General features: G+C 54.0%; 3 protein-coding genes across 9 annotated transcripts in view; 1 reads left to right on the top strand and 2 right to left on the bottom strand.

Moving 5' to 3' along the window:
• The window catches only part of LOC147646628 (maestro heat-like repeat-containing protein family member 7), a 170,475-nt gene that overhangs the window by 51,537 nt on the left and 97,286 nt on the right, over window positions 1–21,652 (bottom strand). For 2 of the 4 annotated variants that reach the window (XM_086873183.1, XM_086873184.1), the window contains exon 16: window positions 6,644–7,102. In XM_086873183.1, coding sequence (XP_086729309.1) covers window positions 7,101–7,102 — 2 coding nt within the window. In that variant the 3' untranslated portion in view covers window positions 6,644–7,100. Of the gene's footprint in view, window positions 1–6,643; window positions 7,151–21,652 lie in introns of those variants that run through there. The other 2 variants (XR_015281824.1, XR_015281823.1) reach the window with 2 other exon arrangements.
• LOC147646629 (maestro heat-like repeat-containing protein family member 7) overlaps window positions 1–21,652 on the top strand; it is a 237,373-nt gene that overhangs the window by 135,626 nt on the left and 80,095 nt on the right. The window lies entirely within an intron of this gene.
• LOC111922106 (olfactory receptor 14J1-like) lies at window positions 8,093–10,450 on the bottom strand. Its single transcript, XM_086873206.1, has 2 exons — window positions 10,239–10,450; window positions 8,093–9,180 (listed from the first exon to the last, which is right to left on the bottom strand). The coding sequence occupies exons 1-2, from the start codon at window positions 10,267–10,269 to the stop codon at window positions 8,225–8,227; spliced, it is 987 nt and encodes a 328-aa protein (XP_086729332.1). The 5' UTR covers window positions 10,270–10,450; the 3' UTR covers window positions 8,093–8,224.

The following is a 21,652-nucleotide window of genomic DNA, read 5'->3' as shown; positions in this document are numbered from 1 at the left end:
ACAGACTGCACAACAACCTGCAACCCCTTCTGTCTCTCAGAATCCTGTCCGTGACGCCAATTTATGTCACGATCCGCAAGGTGGGATTCGTGATGTGGTTCTTTTAGCCGGTCTTAGAGTACAAAAGATTATCAGCAAACCAAGGACTTAAACAAGAAAACACAGTTTATTGAGTGCTCATCAGCACTAATATGCGATAGAGGGAAAGAGAAGAGAAAGCAAAGCATAAGGAAAAGAGAGTAAGGGGATTATAGCTACCAACGTCGAAGTCCACTCAGCTGTCCAACGACGCAGAGTCTTCTGTCTGTTGGGGAGATCTCAAAGGAAGGTGAGTTTGGGGTATAATTTTATAGTCTTTTGCAAAGCGAGGGGTGCAGGGCCAAAACCAGATGAGATTGATGATCATTGTAATGAAATTCCATTGCGCAGGGAGCAGGTGTAGGGTACAGAGCGATCCATGTCTTGCAAGTCTTTGCTCACCAGCAGGAACAAGGACAAGGTGTTGTGGAAAACCCATTGCACAGGGTACCAGGCACAAACCTCTGCTCACCAGCAGGAATGAGAGCCATGAGTCGTGGAAAACCCGTTGTGCAGGTTACCAAGCCTCTGCTCACCAGCAGGAACAAGAGCAGTGTACCGTGCAACCACCTGCAAACAATCACTTGGCAAACATCCATCTCAGCTAGGCCCAAACCCCCAAACCAAGTCTCTTGTGATATTCAGGGTCTCAGTCTCTGTCCTTGAGACGGTTGTGAGACAGATGAGGGAATCTTGGACGGTCTCTTACAACAGGTCAGGTAGATAGACTAGCAAGAGTCACCCGGGAAAGATTTAAAGAACTAAACATACAATTACAATTTATTACTCTTGAAAGAGCATGGAGTGTATGAGTTTTTTTAAGGGGACAGATTGATCGTTGCTGCATCCACATCCCAAATGTGACTGCAGATGTAGAATATGACATCAATTAGTTGCAACAAATAGAGCATGAAGCATAGGAAAAGCAAAATGATTTAACTATAAATTGGTTAGGCAAAATCTTCAAAGGGTTAGGGTGGAATGTGAGTTCATGGATTAAATCTATCATTGAGAGTGTGATAATCTTAATAATAGTATTCTTAGCAATTTGGTTAGTTTACAGCATCTTAAAGGAGAAATACAGAAGAAAACGTCCTGGAACCAGAAAATAATAAAGGCAGTGACATGAGATCCACACCCACCATCTTCTGGTTCTCCAGTTCCTGACAGCATCCAGGATAACGTTTACATCAATCAAGGATTTGAAGAACACCAAGTATAAACTCAGAAACAAAGGACTGTATTGAGTGATAATATTTGCACTTATGGTGAAGTGAAAATGCTTTCAAAGGGGGGAATGATAGTAAAAGGTTCTAAAATCTTAGAAAATTTGGGGACTTAGAAAGAAAGTTAGGTTTGGTAAGCCCTGGGAAAAGTAGGCCCTGAGAAATGTTAGGCCTTGTGCTTGCTAAAGATCAGGTCAAACTGCACCTGTCTAATCAGTAGATGATAAATGATACAATTGTTAGATGTGATTAGATATAATTATTGTTTAAAGATCATGAGGAACAATGTTGGGGGGCTAAGGGTGGATCACGAGAAATCCATGCCTGGGTAAAAACAATGCTTACAATAGAACAATGTAAGTTTAATAATTAATATGTAAGTTGCATAACGATAGAGTATAAAATATGTTCAACTCAAAACCAAATTGGGTCAGATTTGGGTATGTGTAACCCTGATACCCAGAGCTCTTCAATAAAGCACCTTCATATAATCATTCGCGATTATGTGTGTTCCTGAACGCTAACAGGATGGCAGAAAGACACCGGGGTGACAGGGAGTTGGCAGCAGCCCTGAGCCATCTTGGCTTTTTTCACCCTTTGTCCTGCCCTTGGGAACAGGGGAAAGGGGAAGGTACAGGGAGGTATACACCAAAAAAAAAAAAAGGAACTTCACAGAAGACAAAAACAGTCCACCGGAAGAGCCATACCGTCCATAATTGTCCATAATGTTAATATAATCGTTCATAATGTTAATATCGTCCATAATATGTCTCGTTGGGTGATGTAAGGTGTCCCAGTGTCTGGTCTCGGCTCCCACACCTCCGTAAGCCCTTTTCTTCCCCATGCCCGAGGCACTCCCAACCCAGCCTTCCTGCCAGGTACTCTCGAGTCCTCATTTCTTAGGCGGGGTCTCGCTGGCTCTCAGGCCATCAGCCGGTGACTTACGAGGTGTCCATGGAGCTGGGTCCTGCTGTTCCCTTGCTTTGCTGGATGCCACGCAATCTCTCACCATATGTTGCAATCAGCAACCTCAGGATCTCGTCCAGGGAAGCAGCAGGATTCTGGGGACCAGCATCAAACACCGAGACGGGCTCCCAGTTCACGAAACCATTTATTCAGCATGGGAACAAAGTCAGGTCCAGAACAGAGAGCCCTGAACAGAGGCACAGCAGGGGTTTTTGAGGGACAGAACCCCCGAGGGTTTCCACCTTTGAGGGTGGAGTTCAGGGTCAGGGAGCAGTAGAAGCACAGCAAGGGAGAACCCCTCAGGGACTCAAACCCAATCAGAACACCTGGGCTGCCCTTCTCAAGGGGTTTGGGGTGGGACAATGTTAACTCTTTGCCTCCCTGAGGCTGCTACCACACCACTATAATATTTTTTCCCCTGATCTATCATGCTGAGCACCATGCAAGGCTGTAGAGAGGTCAAGACAACCTCTGTTTTTAAAACTCTGCCCTGCAGCTATTCCTTATGGTGCTGTCAGCAGGGAAGACATTTTGTCTTCTAAAACCTTACTTCTGATAGTTTTTCACATCTGAAAACTATCTGGGCCAGGGGCAGAACCCAGGGACCTGCCCTGCCTGGGGGAACTTATACCTGGATCTTATAACTAAGTATCAGAAACAAGGGCACACACTCTGTATTCCAGACTCCAACATTTTATTCTTATTCTTAATTTTCCATGTTTTAAGTACTACTAGGTCTTCATCTACTTCAGCTTCTACCTCTTCTTCCTAATATTCCTATTCTTATTCTTTATCATTTTTTGGTTTCTGGAGGGTCTTATGCAGGTTTTCGTTGGGGGGGAGGTGGGTTTGGGGTTTTTTTCTTTTCTACTACTACTTCCTAAAAACAACTTTCTTTTCTTTTGTTAGAACTGTGTGTGTTGCAGTCCAGCAGGCTGCCATCGTGTCCTGGGAGCAACACCTCCTGTCTGTGTCCATTCCTCATGGCCAAAGTGCCCCAGGATCAGCATGGAGTCCTTTCCGGAGGAGAGGAAATGGCCTTGGAGTCCAGCAGGGAGGAGCTGGAGCCAGTGTCCCTGCAAAGGGCCAAGAGCCGTGTGGCTGTGGCCCTCGGGGACCCGGTGCAGGGGTGCCGCTGGCGGTGCCAGGCTGCCGCTGGGAGCCGATGACTTTCCAGGTGCCTTCCCGGCCGGACGATGGGCCGGGATGCGGCGCTGAGCCCCGGCAGTGAGGGTCCCCCTTCGGGTGCCGCTTTGGGCTGCCGTGTGCCCTCGGGGAGCTGCCCCAGGGGTGCCACAGAGCGGCCGGGGCCGACTCGGCCTGCAGGGCCAGCGCAGGCCGGGGCAGCCCGTGCGGCTCCCTCGGGGCGCCGGGCAGGCCGCGGGGCAGCCGCCATCTGCAGCCCAGCACTGCTGGCAGCGGGCGCTGATCCTGTGGCTGTGCCGCCAGGCAGGGGCAGTGGAACAGCCCCTGCAGCTCCCGCAGCGCCAGCAGCATCCGCAGTGCCCGCCTCAAGAGCGAGCGGCCTTTCCTGTGGGGAAGCGGATGCCCAGGAGAAGAGACATCTTCCACCGTGGCTTGGGCTGCCAGAGGGCCAGGCCCGGCACAGAGTTGCTCTTGCGGGCACAGCTCAGGCTCCTGGCACTCCACCCAAGCTTCTCGAGGGACAGGCAGCAGGATTCCCTCTCGGGCTAAATCTGCCAGGCTCTCCTGCCTGGCCTCTTCTCCTTCCTCGTGCAGCTCCAGGACGCTCACCTCATCCCAGTCATCGTCCTCCCACTGCCAGGCCTTGAGCTGGCTGCACAGGATGTCGCAGTCCCTGCTGTCCTGAGCCAGCTCTCCATCACTGTCATCATCCCAGCTGGACCTGGAGGATTTTCTCTTTGCTTTGCCTCCAGTCACCTCCTGGCCATCCTGGCACAGCTCTTGCTTGCGGCAAGCTTCCCAGTCCAAGAGTGCCTGGCGGCTCGTGCCTTCTCCTGGGGACAGCCGCTGCTCAGGAGATTCTTCCCAATCTGAGAATTCCTGACAGTGATCGCTGTCCGCCTGCCATGGCTCCTGCTCCCTGCACTCGCCCCACTCGGAGACAACTGGGGAGGGCTCTTGCTCCCTGCCCTCATCCCAGTCCCAGAAATGCCAGTAGCTCCCCCATACTTGGACCAGCTCTTGCTCAAGGCCTTCATCCCACTCAGAGAGCTCCTGGCAGCTCTGCGCTTCTCCTGGGGACAGCTGTGGCTCAGTGCAGGCTTCCCCTGGAGTCCCTTGCTGGAACTTGTTCATTTCTCCTCGGCAGAGCTCTGGCTCTTCCTCAGCGCAGGACTCCACGGCTCCTCTCCTCCCTCTGCTCGCCCTCTCAGCCTCCTCCTGCTGCTCCCTCAAGGCCTGGGCTCTCTGTGAGCCGGGCCAGGGCCTGGGGGGCTGGGACTTGGGCTTCGCCTTCTCCTCCTCCATGCCTGCAGTCCTCTGGCACACACAGGTACCTGGACACAGCCACTGTCCTGGGACTGACCCAGGCCCCACAAGCCCTTTATATACCCCCCAGCCGGGGCGGGGCTCTGCCATGTCACAATGGACTTTGGGCACCGCAAGGTCCCGCGTCACCACGGGCCCTGACACACCGTGCCTGTGTCACAAAGGGCACCCCAGCACCCCGTGCCTGTGTCACAAAGGCCACCCCGGCACCCCGTGCCTGTGTCACAAAGGCCACCCCGGCACCCCGTGCCTGTGTCACAAAGGCCACCCTGACACACCGTGCCTGTGTCACAAAGGGCACCCTGGCACCCTGTGCCTGTGTCACAAAGGCCACCCCAGCACCCCGTGCCTGTGTCACAAAGGGCACCCCGGCACCCCGTGCCTGTGTCACAAAGGCCATCCCAGCACCCCGTGCCTGTGTCACAAAGGGCACCCCGGGACCCCGTGCCTGTGTCACAAAGCCCACCCCGGCACACCGTGCCTGTGTCACAAAGGCCACCCCGGCACCCCGTGCCTGTGTCACAAAGGCCAACCTGGCACCCCGTGCCTGTGTCACAAAGGCCACCCCAGCACCCCGTGCCTGTGTCACAAAGCCCACCCCGGCACCCCTTCAACAGCCCAAGGCACCAGGAGCGGCCTGGAGCAGCCCAGGCCTTGGGGGATTGCAGCCCCTTCTTCTGAGCCGCTCCTTCAAATGATCAGGAGTGGCTGGGGCCAAGTGAAGGTGCAAAAGGAGATCGTGTGTGTCTTCGTTTGAAAGACAGGGGCCTGCTAAGGGAGGCAGGAGGCTCCTTTGCAATGGAAAATGTAAACCCCCTCGCTCCCAATTATTATTACTTTGAAAGGCGCTCTCTGGCAAAGATAGGAGGACAGGAAGAACAGTTTGTGCTGCTTTTGCATGAATTGCTATTTGGTGAGCAGGGAAGAAGCCCCCCATGGAAATGATTTTACTGAGAGGAGCTGCTAAGCAAGAGCTGCCCCTGTGCCAAGCAAAATCCAAGAGCTGGCTAGCTGTGGGAACTGACTACCTATTAAAGCATTTAAAAAGCTGGATCCACCTCGGTGAGATTGACATTTTGCAGACAGGCAAGCCCGGGAAATCTCTCTCTTGCTTCCACCTTTGAGGAGGTACCCGGCTGCCGGTCGGGCCGGGCCCCGCTGCACTGCGGCCCTTGCAGTCGTGCTGACAGTGGCCACAACAATCCTTAAAGCTTCAGGGTCCCCTGACACCTGGGCAACCGAGGAGGAAATTAAAGGAGCGGGTTCGCTGGAGTCCCCAAAACCAACTGGAATAGGAAAATCAAGTAGGGATGAGGCCCATAAAGCCTGCGCAGCACAGGAGCAAAGTGCAAAGACCAGGCCTAGGGGCAGACACAACAATATCTAGGGGAGGTGTGAGGGTGCAGTCGGAGGGCATGGGTCCAGACACAGACTGGGGTTAGAAAGATGCAAAATACTGCGACGAATTGCAACCAATCGGGGGAGAGACACGGGAAGATTCTAGAAACATAACTTTGAGTGGGGTGACTTGATGAACGTATGAATTGCCATCAAGCCTTTGGCAAGTGCTTCCCAAGGCTTGAACTCAAAGCCTGCTGCTTCAGGGCTGAAGTCTTTCTGGCCCTGTGTCCCAGAAGGGCTGAATCGCACAGGCTCGGCCTGGCGGGGCCGGGCTGGCCCCAGCAGTGACCGGGTGGGGACGGGAGGCTGCGGGACCCCGGCTGAGGCTGGGCCGGACCATGGCTGCTCACACCTTGCCGAGCCTAAGCCGTGCCCCGCTGCCGGCCCCCGCTGAGCTGGAGTCCGCTGGGCTCCGGAGGAGCTCCGGGTGGGTCCAGGCCCCCTCGGCCATGGCCCGTACGGCACATGGTAATTGAAAGAAATTGGCCAGGAGACAAAACTCCTGTTTGATGCCTTTATTAGGATTCAGCTCTTGGGGTGCAGGGGCCCAAGGGGTTGTTTGCACCACGGCCATTCCCACACTGTCAGCTCCAAAGAGGAGACACAATTCAGCTTTGCAGCACACACTGCAGAGCTGGGGCTTCCATCCTCATGAGAGTAGCCAGGGACCTGTCGTCCTGGTTCGCTCTCTAGGGCTGTCAGTCCTTTCCAGTCCTCTTAGGTCATGGTGATGCAGGAAGGTGGTTTCTAAGCAGGTTTAGGTGATGCAGGGAGATGATCTTGCATCATAGCTTGCTCGAATATGTTTCCTTGTCCTTTTATTCCTCTGTTAGCTCGTTGTTTTGGTGTCCTGCATGCCTTAGTTTGCATTTTACTCGGTTACACAGCTTCCTGGGAGTTTCTTTGTTCTAGTGTGGCACAGCGACCATGGGAGATGCCTCGTCCTGTGGCACACCTTTCTAATGGGTTGCTTTTGTTAGTTTGATTTAGCCCCCATGGGAGCAGCTCTGTTACAAGGCAGCAGGGAAGTAAGGGGAAAGGGTACAGGAATGCCTCATAAGAACCTTTAAAACACTTCAGAAACTGGTAAGTAATTAACATTACTAACAACCATCGGAGTAAACAAGGGGTACAAGGTTTACAAATGGGATAAGAACATTAACTGTACCTAACTAAACACAGTATTTTATCCGGGGTGGATTTCTTGAGAGATTTTATTCATGACATGTGCCTGCAAGGATGCGGCACCTCTCTGAGCTGGGGGAGAGGCCAGGGCTGCACAGGGGGGATGCTGTTGGCAGCTCCATGAGGACGCTCTGGGATGCTGCCCTGGGGTGTCCAGTGCAGTGGGGATGGATCAGCCCCTGCTCTGCTGCTCCTTCCCATCTCCCCCAGGGACCTTGCAGAGCCCCAGCCATGCTGTTTGCCCCCAGCCTGCCCACGGCCAGCCTGGGGCTGCTCACGGGGGTTTTCTGTGCTGAGCTTTGGCCTGGCCGTGTTCTTGAGAGAGCCTGGGCAAGGAGCCTGGAGCCCCCAGGCCCTGCCCTGAGGCGTCAGCGCTGCCCCAGCAGTGCCCATGGCCTGTCCCTGCTGCAGCCCCGGCACTGCCACCCCCAGGGCTGTGCCCGGCCCCGAGAGCACTCAGGCCCTGCAGCAACACCAGGGCCAGGAGGGCAGCGGGGCAGTGGCACGGGAGCAGCACTGGCAACACCAAGTGCTGCTGCTCCTGGCCACAGCTGCTGTGCCAGCACTGATCTGCCCCCAGCTCTGCACACAGACACTGCTGCTGCAGCTCCAGAGAAGGGAACAAAAGGGGCATCTCTGGAGAAAACTTTGCTGGGAGATCCTCTAGTTCCTTTAAAGCCATCAAGAGCACAGCCCCTCATTGGCACAGTGTGTGACCATAAGGAAGGTGGAGGGAGAAACAAAATGAGAAAGGGCACAAATAATGACATTTTATTGTGGATATATTTACTTATATTGATAAGTAAAACAACAGAAAAGATCCTCCAAAATTAAACCAATAAGAAATATCAAAGGTGGCTTTTATTACAAGTGATTTGCAGAAATTGGCCAGCAGTTCAATGTTTCTGAAACCATCCAGTCATCAGTGTCCACACTGCAGCCTTGAGCTCCTGGTTCCTCAGGCTGTAGATGAGGGGGTTCAGGGCTGGAGGCACCAACGAGTACAGAACTGACACTGCCAGATCCAGGGATGGGGAGGAGATGGAGGGGGCCTTCAGGTGAGCAAACGTGACAGTACTGAGGAACAGAGAGACCACAGCCAGGTGGGGGAGGCAGGTGGAAAAGGCTTTGTGCCGTCCCTGCTCAGAGGGGATCCTCAGCACAGCCCTGAAGATCTGCACATAGGAGAAAACAATGAACACAAAACAGCCAAGTACCACACAGACACTGACTGCAATGAGCCCAAGTTCTCTAGTGTAGGAATTGGAGCAGGAGAGCTTGAGGATCTGAGGGATTTCACAGAAGAACTGGCCCAGGGCATTGCCATGGCACAGGGGCAGGGAAAATGTATTGGCTGTGTGCAGCAGTGAATAGAGAAAGGCACTGGCCCAGGCAGCTGCTGCCATGTGGGCACAAGCTCTGCTGCCCAGGAGGGTCCCGTAGTGCAGGGGTTTGCAGATGGACACGTAGCGGTCGTAGCACATGATGGTCAGGAGGGAAAGCTCTGCTGAGATGAAGAACAAAAAGAAAAAGACTTGTGCAGCACATCCTGTGTAGGAGATGTGTCTGGTGTCCCAGAGGGAATTGTGCATGGCTTTGGGCACAGTGGTGCAGATGGAGCCCAGGTCAGTGAGGGCCAGGTTGAGCAGGAAGAAGAACATGGGGCTGTGCAGGTGGTGGCTGCAGGCTACGGCGCTGATGATGAGGCCGTTGCCCAGGAGGGCAGCCAGGGAGATGCCCAGGAAGAGGCAGAAGTGCAGGAGCTGCAGCTGCCGCGTGTCTGCCAATGCCAGCAGGAGGAAGTGGCTGATGGAGCTGCTGTTGGACATCTGCTGTGGCTGCACATGGGGACCTGTTCATGAAGAAAAATAATAGTGACAAATCAGGAGAGACTGGGATCACCCACCTTTGTTCCTGCTCTGGGAAAATCTTCACCCAGGTCCCTGACTGAGCTCCAGCTGTGCTGTCTGTGTGTTCCAGGAACAGCCAGGCCTGTGCCTGGGCACTCTCCAGGAGCCATCCCTGACCTGCCGCCCTGGGTTTGTGGCCATGCAGGAGAGGGACAAGGCTGGAAATTCAGGATTTGTCAGGGGAATCACTCCTAATGCAGGAAGGTTTGTTGCCATCTGCACACACTTCTAAAATATGGCAGGAATTGGTTTTAGGAATTGTCTTCCTACCCACAAATCGTTCCTGCTTCTCTGAGGTCAGAAATCCCCAGCATTTCTGCTGCACTCAGAATTTCCCACTGAGAGATGTGAGAGGCAAAGGATTCCCTGTGGCTTAGGGAAGGTGAGGGGCTGGATGGGCTTGTTCCCAACTGCCCTGGGTTTGCACCTTTGGCTGGAATCAGAGCACAATCACACTCCTGTGTCACCCTGGCATAAACCAGACCCTGCCCAGAGCAGAGGGATCCCTGAATGTCTCACCCTCTCTAAAGGTCTCTGGGCAAGGGCTCAGCACCTCCTCTGCCAAGGACACTCACGGCTCCCTTGGCAGAGCCAACAGCATTTCCTCAGCTGTGGCATCTCTGCCCTTCCCCGTGGGACATTCAGGGAACTCTGAGAGGCTCTGGCACAGATTTGCAGCCAGGAGGGCAGCTCAGAGCTTGGAAGGACTCAGCAAGGAGATCTCCAGGTGTGCCCATGATGGGATCTCAGGGAGGGGGCTCAGCTCATTCCCCTTTGCCATGGACTGCTTTGCCCACAGCCCCACAGGTCACAGGGAAGCTGGGACACCCCATTCCCATGGACACACCTGCCTGGCAGCAATCCCAAGGGCAGGGCCTGACTCAGCTGCTGCAGATGCCAGAGCCTCCCTGAGAGCCCCAGATACCAATGACAATATCAGAGCAGTGCATTTAGGCTGTTTAGGAGCCTCCCAGCAGAGAGACTGAGCACCCAAACTTACAATTCTGGCATCTCTGTAAATGTTCCAACATTACTTTGCTGTTCCTGGTGTGTCCCCTTCAACTCAGAATGTTCTGTGATTCTGGGATTACAATTCCTCTTCTGCTTCTCTCATCCTCCTCTTGTCTATAATCAAAAGAGAAAAATAACCGTCTGCAAGAGTGTTAGAAGAGTAAAGAAAAAACAGCTTTATTGGAAACTTCCAGGTGTCCCAGTGGGGTTGAGGCACACCCGGCCCCTTATTTCAACAATTTATTAAGGTTGATTAATTAGGATATTTAACAGAAACATTCAATAGGAGATTCAGCTGCCCCAGTTACACACCCCAGGGTCAACCCACTGGAGTAGGTCCAAGGGTTTCTTTGCCCCACTTTTTGTTATGACTGCTCACATTCTGGTTACAAAACAAAATGTTCTTCTTGTAGCTCCTCTTTCTGATGATAAGACCATTTAGTATTTTAGAAATATATTTAGAAAATCATATTATTGTTCTAAAATCTAAGAGAAAGGTTAAGAAACATACTAGATTTAATTAAGGATAATAGTTATATAAGTATATAATAGTAGTTTAATAGTGTTAATTAAGGATTATAATTTTACAACTATATAATAATAGTTTATAGATCTAAAAATACATTAAACATATATAAAAAGCAAAAATATTTTTGTCATCATCACAACTTTCCCGCCCTGCTTAAAGAAAGAAATTGAAAACAGTCTCAGGAAAGCTCCTGATCTTTACAGCAATTCCAGTCTCACCTTCTTTTGGGAAGTGTCCTCTGGAGCTGTGTCCAGGCAGGTCTGGAGCTGGGAGCAGCCCTGCCCCACACAGCCCCTCTCAGCAGCAGCCCCTGCCCTGCTCAGGGTGGCTCCTTCCCCCCACAGCTTCTCCCCAGCGCTGGGAGCAGCTCCCCGGGCCGGCTGAGAGCTGTCCCTGGCAGGCAGCAGAGTCCCTGCCCCAGCACAGCGCCCTGGGCTGCAGGACCCTGCTCTGCAGGACAGCCCTGGGCACCCCTGGCTGCTCTGCACAAGGGACAGGCAGAGAATGTACTCACAGGGTCTGTAGGCACTGGCATGTTCCAGCTTGAGGAGATGCCTCCAGGAGCTGCAGCTGCATTGTCCTGCAGCCAGAGGCTTCCTGTGCCAAGGGCTGGCAGGGATTCTGCCCCAGGCACTTCTCAGCCCCTTCCCAGCCCTGACTGATTGAAGCTCTCTGTGCCTCTGGGCTGTGCCCAGGGTGGCTGCAGGCAGTGCCCCAGCCCTGCTGGGCTGGCAGAAGAGCTGCTCAGCAAGAGAAATGTGCTTTTGAAGCTCTTCTTGGTTTCCAGGAGCTGCCTCTGTGCCAGGAGCCCGGCCCAGCTCAGCAGCACAGACACAGCAGCAGGACTTTAATGAGCCTCTTGGGGCTTTGTGCTGAGGCCCTGAACATCAGCCCCTGACAGGGAGGGGAAGAAAGCTCTCAAGAACTCCAAGTCAGAATGGAACTCCAAAGTTTCTTTCACTTTTAATGGGTCCCACTGAGGGATGTGACTGAGAAAGTGTCCCCAGGCCCCAGGCAGAGCAGAGAACTGGAGGCACTGATGACAGCTGGGGGCAAAGAGAAGCCAAGGCTTGGTGCCCTGGGCCACAGCAGCCAATGCTGTGCCAGCAAGGGCTGTGAGGAGACACCTTGTCCTGAGGCCCTGGGGCCTCCTGGCACAGCCCCAGCAAGGCTGGCCACTGTCACCCCCTTGGCCTGCCCTCAGCCTCCCCCCTAGCCCACATGCCAGTGGCCTCAGGGATCTGCTGGAAGGAGTCCCTGGGGAGCCTTGCTCAGGAATGGCCCTGGGGGCTCCTTCATGCTCCCAGGGACTGCAGCTTTTTCAAAGGACTTTGGCTTTTGCTTTGGAGTCTCTGAGAGCTTTGTGCAATCCTGGCCTCCAATTATCTGCTGTAATTAGTCCCTTGAGAGCCTTTGTCAGTAACAACACTCAGTGGGGCTCATTAATGCTTCAAGGTACTTCAGGTTCTTAAGGCACTTTCCTTTTTCCTTCCCACACTGAGTCTCTGAGAAGTTTGTGCAATCCTGGCCCCAATTATCTGCTTTAACGAGTCCCTTGGGAGCTTTGCATTGACACTCAGTGGGGCTCATCAATACTTTGAGATACTCAGGGCTTTTTCAGCTACTTTGGATTTTCCTTCCCACACTGAGTCTCTGGGAGGTTTTTGTGCAATCCTGGCCTCCAGTTCTCTCCTCCAAGGAGTCCATGAGGAGCCTGTGCTGGGGATGGACCTCAGTGGCACCCATTAATGCCTGGAGACACTTTGGGTCTTTCCTTGACCTTGACTCTTGGAAAGGTTTGTGCAATCTCCTCTCAGGCCCTGAGGTTCAAGGGCTCAGCTCCAAATGCACCACGGGGCTCATTAGGATCAAGCAAATCCTAACAAACCATGGCTGTGCCTTGATTTCCCTCTGGTCTGGTGCAGTTCCTAGGAAAGTTTCCTTCAACAGTTATGGAAAAATAGTTCAAAGAGCTTCTAGGAAATATGTATTCCTGTTTCAAAGAGTGTCTTTTATTCCTGTTCTCTTTAGAGCAGAGGTGATTGCAGCATTCAGTGATGGATATTGATCCAGGGTCTCTCCTAAGGAGGTCTGGCCAGGTCAGAGAAGCTGTGCCTTGAGGTCTGACCCAGTGGGGACAACCTTGCTCCACATTCCCCAGCCCCATCCTGTCTCTCCTCACTCTCCTGGGACCTGCTTTGCTCACAGAACTGGCTGCACTCAGGCAAAGAGGGGTTTTCCTTCTTTGATTTTAGCAATCTAAAACTGCTGAGTTTCCCCATGGAAAACAGACACCCTCCTCAAGTGTGTGCCAAGCCCAAGGAGGTTCCCCTTCCCCAAGGCAGAACCAGGCAAGGAATGTTTCAGACACACAGGGAGTTCTACAATGAACACAACCCCAGAGTTGTCTGAAGGCAGAATTAGAGCAGCTGCTGAAGGACAGACAAGCTTTGAACTCCTTGCAGCTGAAAGCACCAAGTGGGTTGTTGGGAGGTGTGTGAGTGAGGCAAGAGTGAGGGAAGGGAAATGCAGAGAGCCCTGGAAGTGTTTCTGTGCAGACAGACTGCTGTACAAGCAGCTTTGGAGTTCTCTGGGGGGAACTGTGAGGGGGGGTCGGTGCGGAGAGACCTCCCCAGTGACCTCACAGTACACCCTGTGATGTCACACAGCCACCTGTGATGTCACATCCCACTCGCTGATGCCACACAACCTGCTCTGGGATGTCAAACCACCATTCTGTGATGTCACAGCCCCCCTCATATGACACAAACCCACCTTGTGAGGTCACATTTTCTCCAGTGATGTCACACAGCAACATATGATGTCATTGTTCACTCTATGATCTCACAGTCAGCACTGTGATGTCATACAACCTGTCCTGAGATGTCACATGGCTTTTCTATGATGTCACTGCCCACTCTAGGATTTCATATCACCACCATGTGGCTTCACAGCCTGGTCTGTGATGTCACACAATCAATCAGTGATGGCACAGCCTTCTCTGTGATGTCATATATCTAATGTCTAATGTCACAGTCACATCTGTGATGTCACAGTCAGATCTGTGATGTCACACAGTCCCCTCTATGATGCTGTAGTTGCTCAGTGACCTCACACAACAAACTCTGTGATGTCACAGCCCCATCTGTGACCTCACACAACCCACTCGGAGCCGTCACACAGCCCCTTTCTGACATCACAGCTGCTCTGGGGCTCCAGGACACAGCCACAGAGGTGCTGCTGGGACACAGCCCCCTCTGGCACATCCCACAGCCCCTGCCAGTGCTGAGCCCCTGGCAGCTCTGTCTGGGCCTGCTCTCTGTGTCCCTGAGCTGCCCTGGCAGGGCCCCAGCCCTGCTGGGCTGTGCTCAGGAGCTGCTCCTGGCCAGAGCTGTCTCTCTGCAGCGCTGCCCTTGCCAGGAGCTGCCTCTGGGCCAGGAGCCCGGCCCAGCTCAGCAGCACAGACACAGCACCAGCACTTTCATCACCCTCTCGGGCCTTTGGGGCTCTTGGCATCACACTCAGTCCCTCAGAGTATGCTCCAGAAACTTCTCAAGAGCTCCAGGTCAGATGGAAACACTGAAGTTTCTTGTAGTTGAAATGAGAGACACGAGTGAGAAAGCGTCCCCAGGTTCCAGGCAGAGCAGAAGACTGGAGGCCCTGATGGCAGCTGGGGACAAGCAAGGGAAAGGTGTCTGTGGTGCTGAGCAAAGCTGGATGTGTTTCAGGAATGCCAAGGGCCAAGGGCTGAGCCCCAGCCCCTGGCAAGGCAGATGCTGTCCCTCCCTCATGGCTCAGGGCTCTTCCCGGGCCACTGGCATGTGGGGATGTGCAATGCCAAGGGCAGCACCATGGGGCGGCCCCTGCCAGGCTGCTGAGCAGGGACAAGGAGGCAATGAGGCCCCAGGGCTGCCAGGGTCACTTGTCCCCTGCTGGCCTCAGGCCCAGGGCCAGCAGCCATGGCCAAAGGGCTGCACAAGTTGCCTCTGGCAGGACCTTGCAGCTGCACAGCCCAGGGCCCTCAGCCTCTACCTGCTGCTTATGTGATGAGGCCTCCAAATCCCATCCTGGGAGATTTTTGGGTCCTCTCCATGGTCTGTGAAGATGGAAACACTGGTCAAAGTTATTTCCTCCCAGATCTTGCAATGACACAACAAGGATCAATATCTTTAAAGAGATCTAGAGTGGATTTGGATTTGTTAGAAGGAGGAAATATTTTACAATCAGAGTGGCACAAAACTGCAGCTGCTTTTCCAGAGAAATGGATGCCCCATCCCAGAAATGCTCCAAGAGCAGGAGCTCTGTGCAACCTGACACAGTGAAAGCCCCTCCCCAAAGATGGAATTGCTGTTGTGGGGGTTCTCTGATGTGCTGGGTGCCCTCACAACCCTCCTGGCCAGAATGTCTGCTGAGGGCCAGCCAGGCTGCTGCAGTGGCACTGACTTCACAGCCATCACCATTGCAGCCATGTCCCCTGGGCCTGGCTCTCCCCTTTCCTCTGTCCCTGCCTTGTCTCTGCTGGCATGAAGAGTTGTTTCATTATTATCTTGTCCCCAAGGTGCTGGGGCCAATTGCTTCCCAGTCAGGCTCCTGGAGCAGCAGTGGCTTTTCAGAGCCCAGCCAGAAATGAGCCCTGAAGCAGCAGCTCTGCAGTGCTGGCCACCAGGTCGGGGTGCCAAGGGAGCCTTCTGGCCATGGCCTGGAAGCAGCTGCTGCTGCCAAGGTGCCTTTGGTGCCTCAGGCTGTCCCTGGCACAGCTCCCAGCACGGCACTCTGCACTTGTGCCCGAGCCCTTCCCTGGCTTGGGGCTGGCCTGGGGCTTTTCCTGCAGTGGGATCTGCCCTGGCCATGGCACAGGAAAGGCAGTTCCTGCTGGAGCAGGAGGCTGTGCCTGGAATGGGCTCAAATAACTCCAGCAAAGCCCTGTTTACTTCAAAATTGCTTCCTAGAGCACTATAGTCTAATAATTGTTATAGCTCCTCTACTCCGGAGTAAATAACTCTTTTTTTATTTGCTCTGTGATCGAAATAAATCCTTCTCTCTAATCATGATCAGAATCAATTGTAGCTGTATTTATATCAATATCTCTGGTATAACACTGTTAATCGTGTGGGACAAATTGCATTATGTTTCACTTCCACCTGTCTAATATTCACACATAAACCTTTAACATAGTCTGGGGCTGGGATTGGATCCAGCCACTCCCAGTCTCCTGTCTTTGAAAGAATTTAAAAGTGTAGGTGACCTGGAGGGGTTTGATCATATCTGGTGGCTGCTGGGTGTCATTTCTCCACCTCATGACTCAGCAGGAGTTTCTCCAATAAAGAAATAAACCTTTTGCCAGAAGCTCCCACTCTGCCCATGACAGGAAGCGCTGGGAGTGTCTGTGACATCCCAGCACTTTGGCAGCCTGGGGACTCCTGGGATGTCACCGTGGAGCCCCCGGGAGTGCCTGTGACAGAGCGGTGCCTTTACAGCCCATGAGGCCCTGGGATGTCACCATGGAATTGCTGGGACAGCGTCTGAGCACACGGCTCTTCAGCATCCCCAGAAATCCCTGGGAGGTCTCTGTGGAGCCCCTGTCTCTGCCTGTGATATTCCAGCTCCTGAACAGCCTGGAGACTCTTGGAATGTCCCCATGGAGCCCTCCTGAGGGCCTGTAACAAATCTCATCCTTGGTAGGCAACCATCCCTACCCCCATGTAGCGATGGTCTGATTCCATGGCAACTATCACCAGGACCTGTTGCCATTGTCTGTTTCCATGGCAACCATCACAGCTCCTGTTGCTATGGTCAGTCCCTTGGCAGCTCCATGGAGACCCCATGCCAGGGGTGGTTGCCATGGACACCAGCTCAGGCCTGGAGCCAGAGCCCATTGCCATGGCAACCATTTGCAGTCCCATCCCCAGGCTCATGGGATCCCAGAGCCACAGAATTGGCTGAGTTGGGAGGGAGCCATGGGGATCCTCCAGTCCAACTGCTGGCCCTGCACAGGACACCCCAACAATCCCAGCCTGGGCCTGGCAGCGCTGGCCAAACGCTGCTGGAGCTCAGCCAGCCCTGGAGCTGGGAGCCTTCCCTGGGGAGCCTGTTCAGTGCCCCAGCAGCCTCGCGGGAAAAACCTTTTCCTCACATCCAGCCTAAACCTGCCCGCCTCAGCTCCAGCCGCTCCCTCCACTCCTGTTCCTGGGCACCAGAGGGAAGAGGTTCCCGCAGCCCCCAGCCAGGGACCCGCTCCCAAGGCTGCTGCCATGGCAACCAGGCCTGGCACCAGCTGGGATGCTCGGTTTCCACGGGCTGGGCTTCAGGAATGGCATTCCCCAATTTCCTGCTCCTGCTGAAACCGCGCTGCTGCTCGCTTCCCTCCCGCCTGCCATGGAAAGCACAAAAGGCAAAGATCCCAGGCTGGGATAAGAACAATTTATTGAGAACAGCCATGAGATGAGGAATTAACATGAACAGAAATAATTTTGATAACAGAAGGGGTAAGACAAATTATTTACAGGGAAAACTAATAAACAACCTATTGGCTCTTCCTGGCCACGTATTTCCTCCTGCCAAGAAAGGACACTCTTCTCCTCTGGTGAGAGAGAGGTAGTCCTTTTCCAGCCCCTGGCAATGACCTGAGATGGGATTGAATATAATGCCAGGGACATGGTCAGACTCTCATGTTCTTTGATCTCACATTATGTCATTGCCATGGGCAGGAAAAGGTACAGGTGTCCTCCCAGCATGGATCCCAGGGAACATGGATCACCAGGTCTCTTCCCAATGTGGATTCTCCATGGGCGGATGAAGCTGGAGCAGTGCACAAAGCTCTTCATGTATTTTGAGGCACTTGTAGGGCTTCCCTTACCGGTGCCTCCGTTGGTGTCTGCCAAAGTTAGACCTGTCTGAGAAGCTCTTCCCACACTGGGTACACTTGTAAGGCCTCTCCCCAGTGTGGATGTGTTTGTGGGTATTGAGGTTGGATCTGTGGCTGAAGCTCTTCCCACATTGCCCACACTCGTAGGGCCTCTCCCCAGTGTGGATGCGCCGGTGGATGATGAGGTGGGAGTTTTGCTTGAAGCCCTCCCCACAGTCAGGGCAGCGGAAGGGCCTCTCATCCGTGTGAATTCGCTGGTGCCTGAGGAGATTGGAGCTGCTCTGAAACCTCTTCCCACACTCGAGACACTCGTAGGGCCTCTCCCCAGTGTGGATGTGCTGGTGGATGATGAGTTGGGAGCTGCAGCTGAAGCCCTTCCCACATTCCCCACACTCATAGGCCCATTCCCCAGTGTGGATCATCTGGTGGCAGATCAGTTGGTTGCTCCGTCTGAAGCTCTTCCCACACTCCAAGCACTTGTAGCGCTTCTCCCCATCCTGAAGCTGCTCATGGACCACCAGCTCAGAGCCATGGCTGGATCTCCGGCCGCCTTCCCGGCACAGGGTGGGTCTTTCCTCCTCAGAGCACCCTGGGATGGGTTTGGAGCCCCTCCTCCTGCGGGATCTCGGAAGCTTTTCCTCCCCGTTGGATTCCTGTGCCGTGGAGCTGCTCAGAACGGCCTCTCTCACGAGGTTCTGCCGCGGGGATTTGTCCTCCCTGGTCTCCATCCTCAGCTCCTTGTCTGGGGGAGGAAGGACAAGGAGAGGATGGGATTTGCCTCCGTGCCAGAGGGAAAGGGAAGGAGATCCCCCCAGTGCGTCCCCGGCAGGACGGCGTCGGCAGCGGGGTTGTCCTGCAGCCGGGGGCCAGGCTGGGCTGGGAGATGGAGCAGGAGAGAGGGGGAAAGGGGCACTGACTTCCTCCTCACCTGCCTGGGTGTCCTGGGGCATCTTCCTCTTCCTCGCAGCCTCCTTCTCCATCTGGCCAAAGTTTAGGAATGACAAATCCTGGTTTCAGAAAATGCAACGGATGAGCACTTTGGGTTAGGGGTTTCCTACTCTCCAAGTCCATCCCTAGAAGTCACCGGGCATCTGGTGCCCATATAAACCAACAAAACACTAATATTCAGTCCCCTAAAATACACAAATGACCCAGATTCACCAAAAACACCCATCCATGCGTTTACCCTCTCTGGTCTCTCCACTGTGGGGTCCTGGAAGCCCCCCCTGTCTGGATTGCTGCGGGTCAAGTTTGTATTGCTGCTCCCCGTCTCTGTCTGCCGCTCCCCTCTGTTAAGAATAATATGTTACAGTTGCTGTTTGTAAACTCCTTACTTACCTTGCACCCCTGTCCCAGGTTTACTTACCTTGTACCCCTGTCACAAATTGCTGTACCCCATGTTTTTGTTCCTTGTTCAGCCAGGCCCTGCCCCCTCTCCCAAGTTGCTGTACCTGTGTTTCTTGTTCTGTGTTCAGCCAGGCACTGCCCCCACTGCTCCTAGACTCCCACATGGCAACACTGTATCCCTTTCCCGAGTTGCTGTACCGCTCTGAGGAGGAAGATGACATACTGACTTTTATGCAAACGAGAGAGACCAGAGACTTATGGGATGCACCCAGACTGGAAAAGACCCCAAAACAACGAGCCACGCAAAAGGGAAGGAATAGAACCAGCACCATCTAACAAGGAAGACCCAGAGGAGTCCCCTGGCTTCTTTCCAGAGGCCGACATAACCTCGAGGAGACTCGACTGGGATGACAGCCTAGAATACGAGCCTGAAAGAACGAGTCTTCCCAGGGACTCCCGTGAAGAAGGAAGGCCCAGCTCTGCCCTAGTGACAGAGCTGCACGGATCCTCCTCTTCTGCGGTGTCCAGTGGGAGCAGTGGCGGTGTGCGCAACCCCTCGGGCCCCCACCCCAGAGCTGTGCTGCTTAATAGAGGCCTTTTAAAAAGGAGCTGGTCTCCTGGCCCGTTTATCACAGCTTGGGGGCTCGTCCGGGGTAGCCACGCCCTGAAGAGGACAAGGGACGGGACGGCCACCCACCCTATTGGGCCTCCAAGGGACAGCTGGCTATACCGGACCCAGAAGAACAGCCTGGGATCGACATCGCAGAAGAGCGCCGGATTGGGTAAGCCACCGGTGGCGCGAGTAGGAGGCGAGTGAGTGGATGTGTGAGTGAGACGGGGGCTGGCAGCTCAGACCCCCGGGGCGTGCGGACTGCCCAGTACCGCGGTTCCGGACTCCCGCGAGGGGGCCGGCCGGGAACGGCAGGAAGCGAAAGAGGCTCACTTGGGCCCAGAGAAACGAGTGAGGCGTCTCCTGGGGATAAAAGCCCCCCCTCTGAGTGCGCAGAGGGTACCTAAGAGAGTGAGTGGCGCACATAGGGGTAGGCCCCTCTACTGAAAAGGGCTAAACGGCCTAGGCTGCTCCGGGCGTGTGGAAGGCCTAGGTGAGTGAGAGTCACACGCAGGCAATCTAGGTAACTCCCGGGGTGGTGTGTGGGGGTGCCTAGGTTCGGTGTGAGTGAACACACCCCCCCCGCTTGGGTACTCAGACGACCTGACCGGGGAATTGGAATTGGGGGTCCCCAGGCCCTACCGGCACCAGGCGGTCAGCAAAGGGCCCTCGCTTCCCAGGGTCTGTGGCACAGGACGTGCTGAAAGACTCTAGTTGTCGCGGCTCAGTCTCGGCTCAGGGGGTTCCTGAGAAGGGAGGTCGTTAACCTGCTGCCGGAGAGCACAGGGGCAGGTAGTCTGCGCGGGCGGGCGAGGCAGCTAGAGTAATACACTCACGCATCCCTTAGCCGAAGCCATTCCCTGGTGGGCGGAGCGGCTAGGAGGCAAGGGGGAATTCTCCCACCACTCACTTACAGTCAGCCCTCGCGCAGAAGCTATTCTCACTGGGGAAGGGGGATAGTCACGGAGCGGAGGGGCAGGGGGTTCCGGGGTGAGCCCTGCTGACCAAATCTTGTGGACGGCACTGAGACAGGGACGGGGGAAGGTCCCAGGAGCGTCTAGTGCTAGGGTCCCCTCGACGTTGACCCAGGAGTGCTCATAGTCTTCACTGGCAAGGGGGTCAGGGAGGCGAGGCGCGAGGGGAACGGGATTGGGGTGTAGGGAGGGGCAAGCGGAACCTGCAAGCCCCGCTGGGACCTAACCCCCGGGGCAAGCGGAGACTGCAAGCCCCAGAAAATTCAAAGTGTGAGTGGAAGGCCGGCCGAGTGTAAGAAAGGGTGTGGATTCTTGTGTGAGAAGATTGAGTGCATTCCCTAGTGTGAAAGGAGGAGAGAGTGAGTTCCTAGAGTGTGAGTTTTTGTTGAGGTTTGAAAGGTCAGTTGTCCGTCATTAGAAATTTTCAGTTTGAGTAAGAGCACCTTTATAAAGTTTAATTTAAGTAAGAGCCAGTTTTAAGTTGGTTAGAAGTTGTGTTGTCTGTCAGTTCCAGTTTTATTCAGGAAAAGGCACCGTAAGTTTTAAGTGAAGGTCCAGAGGTAGGAGGAGCAATGGGACAGTGTTTAAGTAAGAGAGTAGGTCCCAAGGGGAATGAAGAGGCCACCAGAACCATTCCCCCCGATAGCCCACTAGGGCAAATGTTAAATTGCTGGGATGCACAAGAGGCCACCAAGGGCCTAGACCGGATCAAGATGATCCATTACTGTATAGAGGTCTGGCCCAAACTAGAGATACAAGGACAGTGGCCTTGGTATGGTACTAAAGATCCTTGGATGTGCTCCCAACTGTACCAGCATCTGAAAACCAGAAGAGGCTCAAGTCCAGAAGAGATCAGTTATGCAGCCTTGTGGCTGAAACAAAGAGCAGACACAGAGATGGTGAAAGTATGTAAGTTGAAGGAAGAGAAGGGGGAAGGGAAAGAAAGTAAGAAGCAAGAAAAAGAAGCTAGCGAAACAGGTAGTAAATGGGACCCCCTAGATCATCTACCCCCTCCTCCTACATACCCAACAGCACCCCAGACTTCTTCACCCAATTCCCCGACCTTTTCCCCTTCTGC

This window comes from Cyanistes caeruleus, unplaced genomic scaffold, assembly GCF_971803275.1.
Source record: "Cyanistes caeruleus unplaced genomic scaffold, bCyaCae1.hap1.1 HAP1_SCAFFOLD_89, whole genome shotgun sequence".
NCBI classification, from domain to species: domain Eukaryota; kingdom Metazoa; phylum Chordata; class Aves; order Passeriformes; family Paridae; genus Cyanistes; species Cyanistes caeruleus.
The sequence above is the reverse complement of the archived record's forward strand: the minus strand, read 5'-3'. Positions and strand labels throughout refer to the sequence as shown.

Excerpts from the sequence above, each read along its gene's own strand:
- LOC111922106 (XM_086873206.1), bottom strand. The coding sequence starts at position 10,269 with ATGTTGGAACATTTACAGAGATGCCAGAATT. Across the intron at positions 9,181-10,238 it reads TTTACAGAGATGCCAGAATT|GTCCCCATGTGCAGCCACAG; the intron begins GTAAGTTTGGGT and ends CTTCATGAACAG.